This window comes from Nyctereutes procyonoides, unplaced genomic scaffold, assembly GCF_905146905.1.
Source record: "Nyctereutes procyonoides isolate TBG_1078 unplaced genomic scaffold, NYPRO_anot_genome, whole genome shotgun sequence".
NCBI classification, from domain to species: Eukaryota; Metazoa; Chordata; class Mammalia; order Carnivora; family Canidae; genus Nyctereutes; species Nyctereutes procyonoides.
This window is the reverse complement of record NW_026575133.1, coordinates 60,187,428-60,208,837: the sequence shown is the minus strand read 5'-3', so window position 1 is coordinate 60,208,837 and position 21,410 is coordinate 60,187,428. Positions and strand designations below refer to the sequence as shown.

Below are 21,410 nucleotides of genomic sequence, written 5' to 3'. Positions count from 1 at the left end.
CTCCAGGATCAGACCCCGGGCTGCAGGCGGGGCTAAACCGCTGCGCCACCGGGGGTGCCCCCAAAATATCTTTTCAAACACAACCCTTTTCCTACTTTTTGTTTATTAACACACATGAAGGGTTCCCTATGGCCAACACAAAGAACAAACCTCTTAGGCTGACACATGGATGCTTTACACCAGCTTCCAATCCTAAATTTTATGCTAATTCATAGAGAATAATTATAGTTTGTTAAACTAATTATGCAGTTTCCCTCTCCCTGTAACATCTTCCACCCAGGCTCTTTAAAAATCTTTCAAGATTGGGCATAAAATTCTCCTTTTTTATGAAGCTTTCTCTTCCCTGACTCACTCAAGCAAAGTTTCCATTCTAATCTTCCCATGAACCTTATACATAAAGCCATTACAGTCTTTATGTTTGTTTCCCAAACACAATCGAAGGCAGGCATGTGACTGACTTACTCATCCATGGTTCCTTGATGTCTAGTACTGTTCTTGAAGCAAGGTGATTATTCAGTAAATGTATGTAAAATGAAAAGGTAGATTGATATTCTTGGAATGTATAATATTAAATGTAATTTAAATTTCAAATTTAATTTAAAAACTCAGTAAATATCCTACTTAAGGGTTCTAAGAAAGTTATTTTCATTTATTTATTTACTTACTTTACCTAGTGATTCATCACTTACGTAGGACACCCAGTGCTCATCATAAGTGCCTTCCTTAATCCCTTTCACCCACCTAGCCCATCCCCGACCCACTTCCTTCCATCAACCCTCAGTTTCTCTATCCTTAAAAGTCTCTGATGGTTTGCTCCTCTCTCTCTCCCCATATGTTCATATATTTTGTTTCTTAAATTCCACATGAGTGAAATAAAACAATTTAACCGTCCTCGCAAATTTCTACTGGGGGAAAGGACTGCTTTAGACTTCGGTAGAGCACTAAATTAAAATACAGCAAGTTTGTCTCTTTAGGCAGTGGGATAGGGGAGAACAGAAAAGTGTCTCATTACTTGTTTTCTTCATTTAGGTTAAAACATAGTTAAAGTAAGATTTGCCACAAGTCATAATAGGACAGAGTTGATGGGCTGTATATAAGTGAAACAAGAGGGAGTTTTAAGAAAGACTCACTATTTATTTACTTTCTGTTTCCATATTAAGGGAAGAGAACACCAAAACAGATGGATTCAGGGAAGCTTGTGAGTGAGAATTAGTATGAGGATTCTTAGCCTCTTCTCTCTACTATTAAACGCTTAAGAAATCAAGAAGAAGTAAATGAAAAAAAAAAGACACTAGCATTTACCTTAGAAACCTTTAAAAAAGTAGACTTCTAAAAGAGAAAGTTTTATTGGAGATTGCCATTTCTATCCTTTCTGGCTTTCTATTTATCAGGCTGTGTTGTGTGTGTGCGTGCATGTGTAAAGAGATCTCCAAAAAGTATTCTTCTTCTTATTTATTTATTTATCTATCTATTTATTTATTTATCTATTTATTTTTAAGTTTTGAATGTTTTCTAGCAATGACAGAAAACAGGATTGTTTGGAGTTCAGTATTCCTCATTACTCACTCACCATAACTTGTAATAAGATGAAAAAAGATAATGGGAAGCAGAGATTAATTTCTGCTCTGTTGAATTGTGTGAAGTGATACTGAAACGCAGAAACCCAGCAACCCTGGGGACTAACTTTTGATGTTTTAAGACACAAGAAAAAGGAGTTGTCCAGGATAAAGTCCTGTGATAGATGGGATGATTTGGGATCATGACTGATACCCCTGCCCCCAAACAAGTCATGTCAACTAGCAAGTAACAAGTACTTAACTTGAGCCAGTGGGGTTTGGGAAACCATGTAAAGGCCTGCTTTACCTTCTTAGGTGCTTTGATTATAATATGAAAATCTTATTCATTGTTCAATTGAATCTGGATCAGCAGGGATTACAAACATCTGTATGCAGACAAATTCAGAAATCTATTCCTTATGCTTTTATACCAGGCTAAATCAGAAAAACATATTTCTCGAAAGGTTATTCAAATCTCTTTCTAGTATCGTTAGCCTAAAATTCCCATCATCAATGCCTTCAATTTTAATTTCTCTTCCATTTGCATTCTCTTCCTATCATAACCATCCCCCTTGCACATACTCCTATTCCCCTCTGTCTGGGGCAGACTTCAGAGATGAGGATAAAAGAGAAACAGAATAAGTGAAAACCAGAGGTGGGATTTGGGGAAACCTGTAATTTGATAAGGATTAGCTCAGATAAAGCAGGATTGGCGAATTGTGGTCTGATTGTGAAAAGTCTGGAATGTCTGGCTGGAGCTCTGGATGTCATGCCTCTGGAAGTAGGCGGCAGGAAGTTTTGAGCTGGGGAGTGACCTGATTAGATTACACAAATACAATATTTAGGGTTAATTGACCAGGACAGACACAGGAGGCTTGAGAGTAATTATGAGAAAAATAAAAGTATATTAGCACATGTAAGATGTGCTAAGAATCTGATCTTAGGCAGTAGAAGTGGGTCAGAGTAAAAGCGGTAGGAAAAACAAAAAGACCCAGGCTGGAAAGATCAAATTTTCTGTCTTAATTTTATAAAGGGCAGCATGCTTACCATCATGAAACCCTAGGCATCTGCTTGTGTGATCCCATAAATTTAAAACATCCCTTCACCAACAAGATATGAGAAGAGGATACAACAAAAAAAGAGATAAATTTTATCATATCACATTAGCGACCATAATGTTGATAAAATTTATCTAAGAAAATGGATGCTCAAACATCCTCTTTGCCAAAGAACCTCCCTACTCGCACCCCCTTGGGCAGGAAGAACTAACATTTTGTAAGCCTTTTACAACAAAACCTAAAACAAGGTTTTTACAAACAAGAATTTGATTAATTCCAGTTTAGATGGCCACTGGAACTCATTTAAAAAGATCCTTGCCAGAGTCTGGAAATAGACAGCTGGGTGGCTGTATGATGAGGTGGCAGCCCAGAAGAGCAAAGTAAGGCCACATAGTTCTGGAAAGCCTCCTACCACACAAAATACTTAGATATTAAATAGACACGAGAAACCAGACATTAAAGAAAGTTAGAAAGGAAGCAGAATAATGCACAAACAGCATAGTGACTCTTTATGATTAAGGAAAGTGTTGTCATTAAATGTACGTACTTTGTATAAACTTAATTGCGAAGGCCATTATGTAGTACTATAGAATAGAACTGAAATTTAAAGAGATTTACAGCTCTTTTGGCCAACTTTCCATTTGTGCAGAGATGCCATGTACAGGATCCCTAAGCAGATTCTTGGTATTAGCCTCAACTATCTCAATGATCAACAAATTTTCTGTTTTCAGGTCAAATGTATTTGATTTGGAGTGTCCTCATTCTGATGGTACCCTTATACCATATCCCTTGCACCTCTACTTATTCACTGTCCTGTTCTCTGGAGAAAACTGTCTATTCTGTCTTCCTTAAAATGACTCCAAGTATGTGAAATTTTGTATATTTCTCTCTTTACACTTAAGATAAAAATCAGAACTCCAGATTTCTGAATTCCTCTTAACATGTGGTACTTAGACTACAATTCAATATCCTAGAAGCCATCTGACCAATACAGAGAAGAATGGAAATACTGACTTCCGTTGTTTGGGAAACATATTTTTAAAGATAGTCTAGAATGCTTTAGCTATCTAACAGACATTTCATTCATCAATTCAACAGTCTTTACTTGATGCACATAATGTGCCATGTACTGGGGTTTTTTGTTTTGTTTTGTTTTTAAAGATTTTGTTTACTCATTCAGAAAGAGAAAGAGCACCAACGGGAGGGGCAGAGGGAGAGGTTGAGGGAATCCCAAGCAGACTCCATGCTAAACACAGAGTCTGATGAGGGGCTCCATCTCACAACCCTGAGTTCATGACTTGAGCCCAAGAGTCAGGCCCTTAATCCACTAACCACCCAGGCATACCCACCCCCTCCATGCACTGTTTTATATGCTAGGATTTGTTGGAGAACAGAAACAGAGAAAGTCCTTGTTCCTATAGAGGTTGTATTAGAGCAGAAAAACCATAATGAAGTGAAAAAATAAATGACCAAGATAAATTCTGAAAGAAACAGTGCTATGAAAGTAAAAATTAAAACAAGTGGGATGTCTCATCCTAGGGTAGGCTAGCTGAACGACTAAATTAGAGTGCTGGTCATGGGGGACTGTACTGCAGAGGTTATATCACAGCCCAGCAAATCTTGGAAATATAGGGGAAGAGGGCCCTCTAGGCTGCAGAGTGAGGGCAAGGTTCTTGGGAAAATTTGATACATTCAAGGGTCAGAGAAGCCAGTGAATCTACAGAGAAGTCAGAAACAAGGGAGATGAGAACAGATAAGATCCAAGAAAGAGGATTTTATCTTAACTGCAGTGGGAGACATTGGGGTTTGTAAAGAGAAGTGTGGGATGATTTAATTTACAATTCGATCACTAATGCACTTGTTTTCTATTGGGTCCACCATTATATGTACTGTTTTTTCTTTCTTTGGACTCATCAGCTAATTATTATTAGAATTTATTCTCAATTAGCTTATTAGTTATATATTATCTTCTCTTACACTAGTGTACTTGATTTATTAAATATTAATTAGTGATTTTTTACCAAATCCCGGAAAATATAAATACCTTAGAACACTAACTCTATTTACTTCCTCATGACATCTATGCTTTCATGTATTTTAAATTCTGGAAGTCATTATTTTCATTGCTTACTAAATTATTTATTTTTATTTATCATATTCTCTCCTCACCCCCCTTCCTCCCTCCCCACTTACCATGACACTTCCCAGCCCCTTGCATTTTTCTTCCTCCATCTAGGAATCCTTTCTGGTGCTTAAAAAAATCCTTGCTTGTATTTCTTTGATTGGGGATATGTTGTGAAAAATTCTCTCAGTTTTTTTCCTGGAAATATATTTATTACACCTTCAATTTTGAAAGATATTTTTACTGCATCTAGAACTCTAGGAAGACTTTTTTGCTTGTTTTTGGACATTGAAATAGTATTTCATTGTTTTCTGACCTCCAGAGTTTCTGTTAAGAAGACAATCACCAATTTTAGTTTTGTCTCCTTTGAAGATAATGTGTCTTTTTTACCCCTCTGGATGGTTTTAAGATTTCCTTTCATCATTGATTTTCAGTGGTTTGTACGATCATTTGGCAAGGTGTGCTTTTATTCTTGTCATTTGCATGTTTTCTTGAATCAGCAGTTTGAATTCCTTTAGGAAAATTCTTGAAAATGAGTTTCAAATGTTGCTTCTGCCTCAGTTTCTCTTTTATTCTTTCCTGGGACTCAAATCACACCTGTTTTGGATGACTTTGAGTCCACACTTCTTCTATCCCTTGCCTAGCAATTCTCTGCTGGCCTATTTTCTGAATCTCTGATCGGATTTACGAATCTCTTCAGCTATGTCTAGTCTCTTATTTCATCTATTTTCTTGATTTCAGTAATTGTCTTGTCATTTCTAAAAGTCTTTTGTTGTTTCCAGTTCTTTGGCAAAATTCCCAGCGTTAGTCATCTAATTTTTGGACATACAAATTGCAATTATTTTTTTAATTACAATTATTTTAAAGTCCACTTTTTATTAACTCTAATATGTAGCCCTTAGAGGCTGTCTTTTTCCAAACAAAATATTTTCTTACTGTTTGTATGTCTGTTACTTTTTAAATTTTTAGTCTATTACTCTAATTGAATGCTACAAATCATGTATGAAGAATTATAGAAGCTCTGGCTGATTATTTTTCTCCATAGGAGGTTTTCATTTGCTTATGGTAAACAAGTAGAATAGCAGGGTTTATCAGCTAAATCTAATAAGCTATTAAGATGACTTGAGTCAGGGTTTTAGTCCTTTTATGGCCTGGTCTCTATTTCTGGTTTGCCCTTACTTGTAGAGTCTGGCTTTAGGGGGGCCCCAAGTGATGCTATTTTCTGTTACCTCCCCACCATAATTGGGTCTGACTCTTACTGTTTTCTATCCCACAGATGATACTGATGAGAGCTATGGTTAGTTTTCCAGCCTCTTAGTGACCACTTTATATTAGCTTGTCTGCCTCTCAAACCAAGTTGCTTATAGATTGTCAAATGGCTTGTGCTGAAACTGGCTCTCAGCTTCAGGCTTTATTTTTTGTACTTCCTTTTTCTTTATAATCTTGCTCTCTCAAATCCTCACTACTTAGTTGTCCTAAACTCCAGTATTTTTCCTCCAGCCATGGACCATTTTTAAAAATATTCCTTTTTTAAAAGATGTATTATTTACTTATTTATTTAGAGGGTGTGTGGGAGGAGGAGCAGAGAGAGAGGGAGAGAGAATCTTGAGCAGACTCCCCACTGAGCATGGAGGCTGATGCAAGTCTCGATCTCAAGACTCTGAGATGAGGACCTGAGCTGAAATCACAAGTTGGATGAGTGCTTGCTTAACCAACTGAGCCACACAGTGGCACCTTTTAATTCTGTTCTATTTTGCTTCTCTGCAATGTAGTAGCTATTAGCCTTCATCTACCCTTTGTCAGCATCACAGAGCATTTAAAAAGTGGTCAGTGTAAAAAAACAAAAACAAAACCAAAAAACAACAACAACAAAAAACAAACAACAAAAAAGTGGCCAGTGTTTCCAAGAAGAAGTAGTAAAAACACCACATTCATTTCAGTGAGTTTCTCTTCTCTCCAGCATCCTGGTCCCTCAAAATTCTGATTTATTTAGGTAGCTTTCCTTTGCCATCAATTAAATGTGGTTTTTAAATTATTATTATTCAATGAAACATTTTTAGTTTTCTTTTTCTTCATTTCTCCCTTTCTTTTTTCTTTCTCTTCTCCCTCCTTCTCTTTTTTCTCTTTCTTTGTCTCTCCCTCTCTTCTTCTCTTCCTTACTTCTTTTCCTTCTTCCTTGAAGCCCATCAAGGCCAGAGGCTATTTGGTAATTTTTATGTTATGGAGCGTACTGTATTTTAAATGCTGGGTTTTTAGATTTTCACATATTTTTCTATACCATCTTTGTTTTCAGAACCTTCTTATACCAGTTAGCATTTGCCACATAACAAGGAACCGTACATTAGTGGATTACAATAACAATTTATTTTTCTCACAATTCTATGGGTTGCCAATTTGGGTTGGGCTCAGCTGAGTGGTTCTTCTGCATAAATTAGGGTTGGCTAATCTCTAATGTGGCTGATTCATGTATCTGCTGCTGCCTACTGGAGTGGCTGAGAACTGGCCCATTAGACTGTTTTGGTTCTCCTCCATTTGGTCTATCATCCATCAATAGGTTGACATCAGGCTTATTCATGAGGAGGCAGGATTCCATGCACAAAAATAGAAGCAAGCAAAAACCTCTATCAGACATCAGACAATATTGACTCTCCTGCATTGTTTTGACGAAGGAGGTCACAAGGCCAACCTGGATTGCGGTATAGAAACAGACTCCAGCTATTGTTGAAAGAAACTGCAAAGAATTGTGGCCACTTTTTCATAGTCGACATGCTTGATAAATCATTAATTCTAATAATTTAAGTTTCTTAGACTTTTGTGCATTTATAGTCACATACACAGAAAATAATGATGGTTTTATTTTTTCATTTCCAATTTCTATATTGCCTTTTCATTGCCTAATTGTACTGGATAGATCACTTAAATTCAAATAAAGGTTGAGATAGTGAACATTCCTGATTTGTTCATAATTACAGAGGAAAGACTTCCAAACATTTCCATGCTGTTATTTTGTGCTTTTTTGGTGGATACTTTTCATGAAACTAAGAAATCACTTTCTTATTATTAGTTTTTTATACTTATTTACCATCATAATTAAGAATATATGTTGGATCTCATCAACTATTTTTATGTATATAATAAGATAATCATATGATTTCCCTTTTTATTTTGTTAATATCATTTTCCATGAGTATATTTGAAAGTTGGACCATATTCAATTACTATAATAACTCAATTTATTTTCTGTTATTTTTTGATGTGAAAGAATTTTGTGTGTGTTAACTTTTAGGATTTTTATACTTATGTTCATTATGGGGAAAGTGCGATTTATTTATTTTTTTATATATAATATCTATGGTAGGTTTTGAAATCAAGGTTATAAGTTGGGAATTGGCCTCTTTTTTTGTACTCTGGGAGAATGGATATAAAGTTGGAATTGCTTCTTCCTCAAATATTTGGGAGAATTAACCAGTGAAGCCATTCAGGCAGAATCTTTCTTCTTGGCCTATTATTGTCCATTTTGGGGTAGACGGGATTGATGGCACCAAATCTTCTGGGAAGTTGTATCATTTTTATACATTCTGTCTTGTCAATCCAAGTGTTAAAACCCAAAGTTTATTTTAAGTCTCAAACACTTAAAGGCTTTTTCAGTCAGGTTTATAATTTATTTAGCTGAGCAATTTTCTAAAAAATTAGTAGACTTTTAATCTATTTACTCTAGTCAATTTGGTTTGCCTGAAAAAATCTCAAATATCTTTCATTGTCAGAGAGGTCATAATTCTCAGCCTGACATGTTTCCTTGCACCCCCATTCTTCTCTTCTTTCAACATAATGGCAGCTATGTTGAAATAAGCAGGCTTGGATGGAACTCTACACTTGCAATTTGTGACAGACTTCTACTTTATTTTTAAGTTTTATTTTAATTGCAGTTAGTTAACTTAGAATGTATTGGTTTCAGGTGTACAATATAGTGATTCAATAGTTACACACAGTACCCAGTGCTCATCACAAGTGCCCTCCTTAATCCCCATCACCTATTTCATCCATCCCCTCACCCACCTTCCCTCTGGTACTCATCAGTTTGTTCTCTCTAGTTAAGAGTCTGTTTCTTGGTTTGCCCCCCTCTCTCTTTTTTTCTCATTGTTCATTTATTTTGTTTCTTAAATTCGACATATGAGTGAAATAATGTGTATGTCTTTCTCTGACTGGATTATTTTGCTCAGCATTATACTTTCTAGTTCCATCAGTGTAGTTGCAAATGGCAATATTTCATTCTTTTTATGGTTGAGTAATATTCCATTGTGTATATATACCACATCTTCTTTATCCACTTATTAGTCTATGGACACTTGGGCTGTTTCCACAATTGGGCACAATTGGGCCTGTTTCCACAATCGGGCACAATTGGGCATGTTTATAGCAGCATTATAAATAATGCTGCTATAAACATCAAGGACAGACCTATACTTTAATGCATTTTAATGCATTTTTAATAGAGAAAACATTTCTTAGTCTTACCTTTTGTTATCTGGAGTTTAAAGCCAGTTAAACTTTCCAACCCCAAAGGCTTCAAATTTCTGGATTCTCTCTTCTCCTTTTTTTTTTTTCTTCCATTTTTATCCTAGCTCAGGCTAGGTGAACTCTAACCTGAGCTCGTCTCTGGGTTCTATACCTTGCAAACATAACTGGAAAATACCAAAACACACCAATGCATTCTGTCTTCCAACCTCTTCATTTAGAAATCAGCCTCAGTAGTCACAGAAGCAATATAATTATCAATTACCAAAAATATATTTATTTTTGCTTAACATGGTCCTCCATTTTTCTAGCCTCACCACCTGCTATTCATGTATTAAGACAATGCTACATATGTTGGGTTTGGTTGTTTGGCAGCATTCCACTTCTGTATCAACTGTATTAGCTAAGATAATGTTCAGTGCTGTCAGAGAGAAATCACAAAATTGCAGGAACTTAACAAAATAGAATTTATTTCTCTCAGACACAAGAATTCAATGTAAGTGTAGAGTGGGAAGCATTCCAAGAGGGTTATTTGAGGATTCAGGCTCCTTCTATATTGCAGCTACACTATCATTCAGAGGCCCAGAGTCTACTCAGAGTGTGGACAAGGAAATTCCTCACTTCCAGGGCAGAGACCTCACAATGCTTACTTGTAGAATTGTTATCACTGTTGTTGACCAGTGATCCTCCTCTTCTCTTTTCCAAGTAAGAGATTTTATTGTTGGTTTTCTTCCTCTAGTCATCATTATACAGGGTGTGTGTGCACAGGTTAGATAAATTGTCTTTTGAGTTCACAGGTCACTAGATCATGAGAAGCCACATGACCTTTTTTTTTAAGATTTTATTTATTTATGATACTCACAGAGAGAGAGAGAGAGAGAGAGAGAGAGAGAGAGAGAGGCAGAGACACAGGCAGAGGGAGAAGCAGGCTCCATGCAGGGAACCCGACGTGGGATTCGATCCCGTGTCTCCAAGATCGCGCCCTGGGCCAAAGGCAGGGGCCAAACCTCTGCGCCACCCAGGGATCCCAAGAAGCCACATGTCCTAATGGAGAGGACGGTGTAGATACTGGGGATCTGGATTTGAGTTGCATGCAGTAACTGTGTGGGATTTTAGGATGTTTCTCTTGAGTGGGAGTGTATGTTTTCATTGTGAGGAATGAGGGGTTTATAGAGAGATACTACATGTGGCAAAACCACAAAAGATGTGTTTGCTCATGAAAAATGCAAGCTCCTTTTCTATTGTGGAGAGTTGTTTTTGGGAAGCTTGTCTATAGGTTCTATACTTCCTAGCATTGCTTACATTTGGATAGGGTCATGGAACTAGTTTCACCAATAGGCTATGAGTAAAAATAATTTATATTACTTGCAGGCTGAGATTGTTTAAGAAGCGGATATGTCTTCTCTACTTCTCCAGTCACTGGCTGAAGGTGAATGACCCCAAAGCCCTAGACAGTGGAGCTACAAGGCAGAAGGATCCAGAACCACTTCTGTAAAGCTGCTCACTGAATACCAGCATTGGGTTCCTTTATGAGCAAAGAAAAAGTTTAATTATGTTAAGCCATGAATTTCGAGGTTTATCTGAATCCTCTGCTACTCTCTTACTCAATGATTACAAAGTATACATAGTTCTAAAATTTCCTTTGTGATCAAGAGTGAAACATTTGAAAGCCACAGATCTAGTTCTTCCATCACATCTGTATTACCTATTTATCTATTTACCTATATCATCTATCTCTTTATGAATATGTAATTTATGTATATACACACATATATATGAATTTAAGAGTGGATAGTAAAAATCTGTTTAAATTTATACATTTAGATTTTAGATAATGGTGTCTGATTAGCATGCAATTGCTTTAGGGCAACCTAAATCTGAGAATTTATCACTTCATTCTTTTACAATTTAAAGTCATCAGGTTGAGCCCAAAAATCTGATAGGACTTAATATGATGACCAGCCTGTTTTAGTGTCATTGAAAACTTATTTAGCACCTATATGATGATGGTGAGACAGTATTGCTTTCTTCATTTTTGAAGTAGTATTTCTTATATTTACATAACTAGTCACAGCATAAAACAATAAGACAAATGATCTTAAGGATGAGTGACAGGAATTATCAGTAAATCTGTACATCTCTATGCCCAAGTGCATAGGCTGCTACTTATCTGCAAGATGTCTGCAGGGTCATTAGCTATTGTGCAAATAGATCCTCAGGCCACTGCACCATTTTATTTTTATGGAGTCAGAGTGTTATCTTTATTCATGACTCTTAGATATAACCTTTAGTGGGTGCTAAGTAGCAAGCTCAAATCTATGACTGCAGCAGGGTAAATATCAAATGTATGTTGTGCCTGTCACTAGACTGTTTATTTTCAAATCCATTCCCTTCTATTATACTGCTCAGCCCTGTCACAAGGGGCAGATCCTGCAAACAATATTTTCCTGATTTGAAAACAGAATAGTGAAGGGCAGGCAGATGGGAGATTTCAAGGTCATTTCCTCCTTCTCCCTTCTCTTAAGGTGGCATGTCTGTCAGTGGCTGCCCACTCCTACCCTGGAGTAGTACCTTCCTTCCGGTTACTTTTTCATCCCATCCTTTCTCTAGGGTTCTTCAGTTCTTCCAGTAACCTTTGTAACTATCTCTCTATATTAGATTCTAGCATTCCTAGAATGCTTTTTGCCAGACCAGACCTTAACCAGTGCATGTCTGCACTAACATCTACATAGAACACAATGTATTGAAACATGCAAATATAAATTTACCAACAAAATAACTGTTTGCGAATTATTTGTTGAGTGAGAGAGTTTATGTGTGAGATGTTACCTAAAAACTAAGAGCAAAAAAGAAATTTTAATGGTTTAAAGTTCAACTTAAAAAATTATCTTCAAGGGGCACCTGGGTGGCTCAGTTGGTGAAGTATCTGATTTCAACCCAGTCATGATCTCAGGGTCCTGGGATCGAGCCCTGCATTGTGCTCAGTGGAGAGTCTGGTTCTCCCTCTTCCTCTCCCTTTGACCCTCTCCCTGCTTGTGCTCTCTCTCTCTCTTCCTCTCAAAAAAAAAAATTCTGTTAAAATGTAGTGTAACCATACATTTTTGATGAAATTTTAGTAAGAGGAATTAGAAGGGTGCTAAAACATTTAAATGGAACCATAAGATTAAAATGGTAGCATAGTCAGAAATTCAAAAATAAACTCTAGAGGCAATAATTGCAGTCAATATTAAAACAAGTAGCTTTTGAAACTTTTTAATAAAGATTTTATTTATTTTTTCATGAGAGACACAGAGATAGAGGCAAAGGAAGAAGCAGGCTCCCCATAGGGAACCTGATGTGGGACTTGATCCCAGGACCCAGGATCACGACCTGAGCAAAAGGCAGATTCTCAACCACTGAGCCACCCAGGTGCCCAACCACTGAGCCACCCAGGTGCCCCTGAACCTTTTTGAACCATACTGTGATTCACAATAATAAAGGTCATAGATTGAGAAAGAGTACAATTACATATGCAGGAGGTAACTGCTCTATTTTCTATTCACTTTCTCCTCTTTCATCATATCCTATCCAATGTGGTACATGGAGTGTTAAAAACAAGGTTCTAAGTATGTTATAGGAATCATAAAAGTCTTTGAAAATTTATCCAAGAGATTAAGACAAAACTAACCCTTGTTCACTCCATCTTCCTCTATAATGACTATTGTTTTCTTAGCTTGGCATGTTCGCCCACTTTCTGGGAATGGCAGCATAATTTTCTTCTTGAAAGTATTCTTCTCCCTGTCTTAATCCAGAGGGTTCAGGTCAATCTCCCACCCACCTCTCCTGCCCTCCACTGCTCTTTCTTCTCTGTCTCTGGGGGAGACATGTCATCTGGTTCTGGTCAAGCCACATGATCACCTCTCTGACCCGAAGGACTATCTCAGGACTCTACGTAACTGAAGCAAGACCAAGGAGCTCTGCTGTCAGAAACAAGTTTTTCTTGGTCAGACTGAAAGCTGGTGAAAATCAGGCTGTCAACCCTGAAGCCACCATATGGACAGAGCTGCCCTATAGGAGGGACGCTAACAAGGGGAAAGAGCTGGAAGACTGGTGCCAGCATTTGCCACCCTGCACTGAACCCAGTCACCTTCTCCTGTGCATGAGGATTTTTGCCTTTTGAAATTCAAATGTAAGAAAGAAGCTACCCTTTGAATGATACTTAGTATGTGAAATGACTTGAACTTTATTTAAAAATTTACATTTTCAGACTTCTTCAGCATCCTAAATTTATGAACAGAGAAAAAAAAAACTAGACAGAAATCATCACATAATCATTTATATTTTAAGTGGCACAACAAGCAACTAAAATTATTTTGATATGAAAATTAAGTTTGATGGACATTCAATGCCATTATCGAGTCTTACTCTTTTTTCAGTGTCCACATACTTTTAGCTTTGCTATTCTGGGAACCCATTTATTAAGAAATGTACATTTTAAAAAATGCATATTATTTACATTAGGATTTTCACTGAAAAAATACAATTAAAGAAACTAAGGCTTTCCATTCCCCCAAATTTAATGTTATTTTTCCCCAACCAGTATACAGAGATATCATATAACATTATACAGGTTTATTTAAAGCTATTTATAGCAGATACATTTTAATATAAAATGAACTTTTCCAACATACCTCATTTTTTTCAGTTCTACTCAGTATCTGATTTTAAATGTCTGCAGAGTTCACTGATTTGAAAAACATTCAACTCAATACACTAAGTATATTGACGACTGCCAGTACAAAAAATTATCCATAAATGAAAAGTTTTAGCTCTAGTGGAACATTACAGTAGGAAAATAAGGAAGTAATACTCCCCATGCCTGTATTATTATTCACTGACTAGTTACTGCCACAATGTGTGAACAAGTTTGTGCATTATTCCCACTTTTCTCTATCAGACAGTCCTGGATTTTCATTTCTCGTTGTTTTTTCAAGTGCATTATGTGAAACTCTGGACAAGAGTTATTCATATTAAAATTACTCTTTAAAAGTGAAGGCAATATTTTCTACGGCAGAATTAAAACAGAGCAAGACATGACAACACTCCAGTGTCTCTAGAAAACCCCCATCCATCTCTCACATGGACGGAATTTGCTCCAAGCTGGGAGCTCTGAATTTAGCAGGCAGAGTGAATCACATATATAGTATTCCCTAAGAAAATGGTTGATTTGGAAATCTTGTGCTTTCACTATTACTGGCATTAATTATTGCTTGCAAATAATGATACCCAAAGCAGTTGCATTTACTGATCATATGTTAAAATACTTGACAGGGAAAACAGCAAAAACATCACAGCTACCTTTATCTCTTATTATTGTGACTTTGAGCACTAACGATCAAGGCTGTGACAAAATTGGTTTCTTCTCCTCGAAAGCTATACATATAACACTAAATAAGTTCTGGAGATTAAAATGAAAGAAGATTTTTATTAAAAAGTAGGCACTGTGGAAACGGGTATAAATGAAATAACCTGAAAAATATTACATTTCTATTTTTTTCTAAATGAGGCAATCTTAAATATAATATTGTAGAAGCACTAACTATTACTTTTGCTATAAGTGTTAAAAATGTCATTCCTGAGCTTGTTGGAGAAAATTAAATTTCTTAAAGTAAGCAAATAGGAAAGAAATGGTTTCCCTAGATGGGAGGCTGAACTTGGATCAATATCTCAGCCAATTACTTTGTCATTTTCCCATATATCAGATTTTTCATTTGGGATATAGTCATACTGTACTTTATTTCCTAACTACTGGCCCCTAAGTATGTCACATCTTTAAAGAGCTGAAATGTTCAGCTGAAAAGTGGTATATAAGTAAAGTTATTATTACTAAAAATTTGCCATTGCAGGTAGCTTCTCTTTTTTACTAGTGAGAACATAAAAACAAAATGAGATTTTTACATCTGGTTTGACTTAAATAACATTTCAAGTATCTCCTTTAAAATGATATTCTGAAAAACATTAATATTCATGTACCACAAATTTAAATACATTTTCTGAAAGGCAGAATATTCCTCGAATATCCTTTGTTTTAATCATTACTTAGACTTATATAAAAATCAAAAGTTAACTTTGGTTCACATCCTATCTTTGAGAGTTCCTGATTTTTTCATCCAAATACCTAACTAATCATTTAGAGATAAAGTTAATCTCAAACGCATGAAAGAAAGCTTCAGACAATAACATTTCATTTAAAAAGCTATATTCGATGAAGAAATGGTCTAATGGAAGTCATTTGTTCTTGTTTTCAGTTACGGCCGATACAGAAGATGTTCACTGAGTTTTTGCATGAAATGGAGTTGTTTCATAGTCTTGAAAATGAATTCCCTTAGAGGTTGTGATCTTCATAATAGCGCCATTCAAAGCATCATCTTCAATGAGTGTTATTAACCCACTGGCAATCATTGATGGGCTAAAAATAAAGGGAATATTGTTTTTAAACTAAATATGAGGCATAATTATCACTACATTCTGAATTGCTTTTGAAAAATCTACTACCTTTAACATGTAATAGGGAAATATCTATCATGAAGCTATTGCTACCTCCATATTTTAGTCAGTTAGATATCAACTAAATTATATGATAAATTGAGTGTTAGATTTCCATGCCCAATCTCTGTCATTCTGACAGGAAGAATTTATGAATTTATATTTATTGTTTACATTGAGAAAATGATTATCTTCTCATCTTTATCCTAAAGTAGATCTTAGACTTATCAGATAAAAATGGTATTAAAGTAGATATGTGAAGAATTACTGATAAGAATGTCTCGTATTTATCTGTTGCTGGTTTAAGAACCTTTCACTATTCAATGCATTCTCGGATTATTTTGCACAAGAGAAAACTGAAGTACCCAGAGGTTGACAGATAAATGGTAGAGGAGGGATTTGATCCCAGGTGGTCTGATTCCTTCGACATGACAGTTATGACTCTGTGCTATGAAACCAACTGCTTGAATTCAGACACTGTCCATTAAACATGTGTCTCTGTCAACTGTTTCTTATAAAACGGTTGCAACTAGGGGGCCATATGAAATTTCACAAAAGGTAAGTGTGAATATTGCTTGGAATTCAGTCAAATAAGATATCTTTACTTCCAAAGGCAACTAAACATGAACATTAAAAAAAAATCTGATTATGACTGAAGGCATTATGATCTGTATCTCGAAATTCATAATGTGTAAACACATTCTGTTTGGAAATCCAGAAAAAAAATTTCTTTTAGAGAGTTTGCCAAATTAGTTTCTCAAATGTAAAGGGTTATTTTTTCCCTTTTTATTGTTTATGTCTAGACAATACTTTGTTCCATCATAGTTTTACTTACTCCAAAATTCCATAGAACTTCATCATATCCTTGATATGATCCTTATATTCTATGTATTGTCCCATGTTTTCTTCTTTCTCAATGGATTCAAGGATGGGTGTATTAACAAAGCCTGGGCAAATGGCATTCAGTCTAACACCACTGTTCATGAGATTCGCTGCCATCTGCGGATGAGAAGTAGAAGGTTACAGGCTTCAGTTGCTTTGTAAATATATACCATGGGACACACTGATAATTAAAGCCATTCCAAAGACCGTGATGTGAAAAATACTAGCTATCTAACAATGACAGTGTTAAGGTTGACTGGTAGCAGAAAGTAAAAGATCACATACTTAAAGTGTTAAATTAATACCTGAAAGCCTCAGCTAATTCATTCTTTCAAAATCAGTATTACTGGGAAGCTCCTGAAAATACTTGATTATCTAAGCTACTCTTATCTATTGAACTCTGCAGGAACCTAAATGCAAAAAACCGAGGCTCGGAATTAATATCTCAAGTTTGGTTTCAAAGATTAAGATTGCATAACAAAAAAAATATTTCTTTAAAAAATACTGTTGGTGGAAAGTTAGAGACTCCGATTGATGCTATAGATACTCTTGGTAATATGTACTACGTGGAAGGCAATTTACGTATTTCAGACTAGCATTCTTTGACTTAACTTTCAAACTATTGATTTTATTTCAATTATTTTTGAGACAAAATGTAGTTAATTATTTTTGGACCCCACTTACTTGTGAAAGTTTATTGGTAACCACCAAAATCAACAGTCATGGAGCTTTTGGGGTCAATTTTGGACACAGAGCAAATGTTCCAGCTAAAATAAAAAAGATGCTTTTGTTTCAGCTCTTATGCCATAAACAAATATCCTCTTTGTGATACATTTAGTCTATGTTTTTCCTATTTTTGTGCCATTTGTTGATGACTTTGCTATTTAAAATGCCTCCCAACCATGATGGTAAAGTGCTGTCCAATGTTCCTTCTAAGTGTGAGAAGGCTGTGATGTGCCTTACAGAGAAAATTCAGGTGTTAGATAAGTTTCAAGCTGTCATGAGGTATAAATGCTGTTGGTCATGTTAATACAATACATATTGGACACAGTACATATTATATAAGATGTCTTTACACAGAAAGATACATAAGATTAGGCTATATATGGATTGATTGGTCAAAATGCTGTGACCAGAGGCTCAAAGGAACTAAACTCTGTTTCTCCCCAAGGAGCAACAGTTCAGTATTCTCTAATGCAGTGTTTGCAAGTGAGTTTATAGAACTACCTACCACAAATAGTGAGAATTGACTGTACAGATTTTCACTCTTGTCATTGTAAATAGGAAATTTCTGGTACTTAAGATTTACCTTCTTTTGTAATAGCTTTATTGTTCATTAAAAGTTGAATTAATGATCAAGTCTCCGCAAAGTAAATAAAAATTTCCAAATCAATTTGAATTGTGAGCATGAGAGCTGCTTATCTTTCTTTTGACTGAATATCTACCATTCAGACATTTACTTTCTCTACCCCCATCTCTTCCCTGTCTGTCTCTGTCTGGTCCCTCTCTTTGCCTTACTTAGACTAATCATTGCAGAGATTCCCCCAACTATTGTATCTTCTTCTACGTTTGTTCTAATACAGTCTCTAAACAGTAGCCAGAATGGTCTTCTGAAAATGGAAATCTGATCTTGTCATGCCTTGGCATAAATGACCCACTCATGATGGCTGCAGTTAGAATAAATCTCATCTCACGGGGCACCCGGATGGCTAAGTGGTTGAGTGTCTGCCTTCGGCTAAGGTCGTGATTCTGGGGTCCTGGGATCAAGTCCTGAATCAGGCTCCCTACAGGGAGCCTGCTTCTCCCTCTGCCTATGTCTCTGTTTCTCTCTCTGTGTCTCTCATGAATAAATAAATAAAATTAAAAAAAAAGTAATCTCAGCTCATCACTGTGATTAATAAGCTGGGGTTTTTGTCTGGCCCCTGCTTCTTACTTTCCCCTTGCTCTTCAGGTTCCATTCAAACTGCCTCTTTTCAGTTATTATGAAAAGACAAGCACTTTCGTGTCATGCCATCAGTGCATGCAGTCAATTAGGCCCAAAATATTTTTCTTCACTCTGTACATTTCTCACCCTAGGCCCCATGGAGGCGTCATCCTTGACTACTCTCTCCAGTAAATTCCTGTCCCGTCCCTCTGTGCTCTCCTTTTTTTCCTATTTCCAGTGATAAGTAATATCTAGAGCACACTACATATTCTACTTAAGGAGGCCTAAAGTTAATAATTTTTAAATTTGGAGTCAATTATAAAATATAGGTAGTATCTTCCCATTTTCCCCCCTTAGGATATTTTTCTTTTCTAAAGATTTTATTTATTTATTCATGAAACACACACACACAGAGAGAGAGAGAGAGAGAGAGAGAGAGAGAGAGGCAAAGGGAGAAGCAGGCTCCATGCAGGGAGCCCGACATGGGACTCGATGCCGGGTCTGCAGGATCGGGCCCTGGGCTGAAGGCAGCACTAAACCACTAAGCCACCCAGGCTGCCCCTTAGGATATTTTTCAATACACATCTGTGTTTAGGAACTAACATCATTTTTAAAAGATCTCTTCTTCATTTGTTCCTTGATGTGATCTGAAAACCATCTTTTATAATAAAGATTAGAGGATAATTTATTTTTCTCTCTTAATCCAGAGGTGCTGATTTCTGAATTTATTACCCTCTATGTTATAGAACTCATGTTTCGTATATAGACAGAAAGAAAAAAAAAAGGGATGTTGTGGTTGTGATCTCACCGCTGCTGAGCGTGTGAATCCGATTATGCCATGCTTTGAAGCACAATACACAGGCTGTTGTGCCACAGGCATGAGCCCTGAAACAAACAAAAAATTTAAACAATTTCACTAAGAAAATAAGCAGACAAAATCCAATAATTGCTATGCAATTGAATAATTTGTGCCTGTTCTATTAGAAGCGTATTCTACAAAACACACTAAAATAATTACTGGACAATTTTCCTTCTGTGATCTCTACTATACTGGCCAGAATTGACCAGTATATAAGTTGCAGCCTAGAAATGAAGTGAAGAGTGATATGTAAGTCCTTCTTTCTCCCTGACCTTCTGGCAAGAAAAGTAAATGTAATCTGGAACATAAAGAGAATCACCTTTAAATCCAATGTTACCATCAATTTTCAGTTTTTGTTTGGATTTTTAAAAGTGTGTATTCTACATTTTGTAAGGCCTCCAAATGGCTGAAGTGTAAATTTCTTAAACGAGATTTGGAGATTATTTGACTTTGCTATAAATTATAAATTAGTGTGCATTTCCCCATCACCAATCATACTGAATGATCCCTTTAAAGCATCCAAGAAAACGTCTTTTGATTTTGATCTGTAGTAGATGCCTAGATCTTCTTGCCCATGACTTAAAGAAAACTAGAAATTCAAAAAAGTAAAGACCAGAAATAAAAATGTATGATCCTATTTTATTTCATTTCATAATTATGCACTCTAACAGAATTCAAGCAATTTTAGAATTGGTTTAATTCTCCACATAAATACAATAGTATCTATTTTAATGTACAACTGAATTCATGGCCTGCAAAAATAGTAGTATTGTAGCACACATAGCATGTTTTCTCCCCTACCTCCTACCCCAAACCCCCAAAAGAAACAACAGGAAAAACCTTTCGCTGAACTGTTACTCTCAAGTTTATTTCTCATAATTGTCAATTCTCTAATCAACAGTGATACCTTAAACTAGAGCCATTTGTATATTTCAGTTTTTAACAAATTTCCTCCATTATCTCCCAAAAGAAACAACAGGAAAAACCTTTCGCTGAACTGTTACTCTCAAGTTTATTTCTCATAATTGTCAATTCTCTAATCAACAGTGATACCTTAAACTAGAGCCATTTGTATATTTCAGTTTTTAATAAATTTCCTCCATTATCTCATTTTAACATTTTTAAAATTTGTGATTTCTGAGTCAAGAAACAGTGATCTCTGATTGCTATAATGTTATTAATATCAAATGTCATGCTAATAATACTAAATTATTCTGCTGAGACATGTTCATCTCCACCCAGCTAACTAGTCCCAGAGCACCACCAATCAGTTGAGCGTGTTGTGCCAAAGTTCAACAATAAATGCAGACCTTAACCACTCCCTGGGTGCCTGCCAGGTCTCAATTTATAAAGTATGTTTGCTCAAGAGCAGTTTAAATCCCTGAGGATGGTAGATCACACATAGTGTGTCCACCCAGTGATCTCAAAGTACTGTGGCTCTCTTCTTGTTATTGTTTTGTTGTTTTCTCTTAGGTTAAGTAAAATGTGTAAGTTAATTGAGTTCATCGCTGTCAGTCAACAGGAATTTATGATGCCTACACAGGGTACACAGGTGTGTTAGGGGTTTGGGATAAAACAAATAAGGAGGTGGAGCCAGGCATCGCTGCTGCTTGTTCTTCTAAGCTAGTTGTTGCTTTGTCTCTCGTTAAATGTTTATGAGACAAAGGCAGTTGGTTGGAGGATAGTGTTCACTGACTGCAGGAAATGCAGAAAGAACCTCAATCAGAGATAAGCTGACACAGCCACAGAAACAAAAAGCACAAGGACACTGTTCATAAATGTTGTCAAAGATGAATTTGGAATGAATTTTTGTTACTTGTATGAAGGCTCTGAACTTCTGAACCCCAGCTGGTTCAAAGTGTCACAGAAGTGAAATAAATCAAATGGTGTTAGGTTGGTTCCATTTAAGAAGCAAGCACAAAACATATACTCTCCTCTACAGGAACAACTGTAAATGTGACCAGAATAT

General features: G+C 36.1%; 1 protein-coding gene across 1 annotated transcript in view; it reads right to left on the bottom strand.

The window, feature by feature from the left end:
- Nucleotides 1-13,453: 13,453 nt before the first annotated feature.
- HPGD (15-hydroxyprostaglandin dehydrogenase) overlaps nt 13,454-21,410 on the bottom strand; it is a 30,056-nt gene continuing 22,099 nt past the window's right edge. Inside the window, exons 5-7 of the mRNA XM_055300015.1 lie at nt 19,391-19,467; nt 16,612-16,775; nt 13,454-15,699 (exon numbers count right to left, since the gene is read on the bottom strand). Coding sequence (XP_055155990.1) covers nt 15,561-15,699; nt 16,612-16,775; nt 19,391-19,467 — 380 coding nt within the window. The 3' untranslated portion in view covers nt 13,454-15,560. The remainder of the gene's footprint in view (nt 15,700-16,611; nt 16,776-19,390; nt 19,468-21,410) is intronic.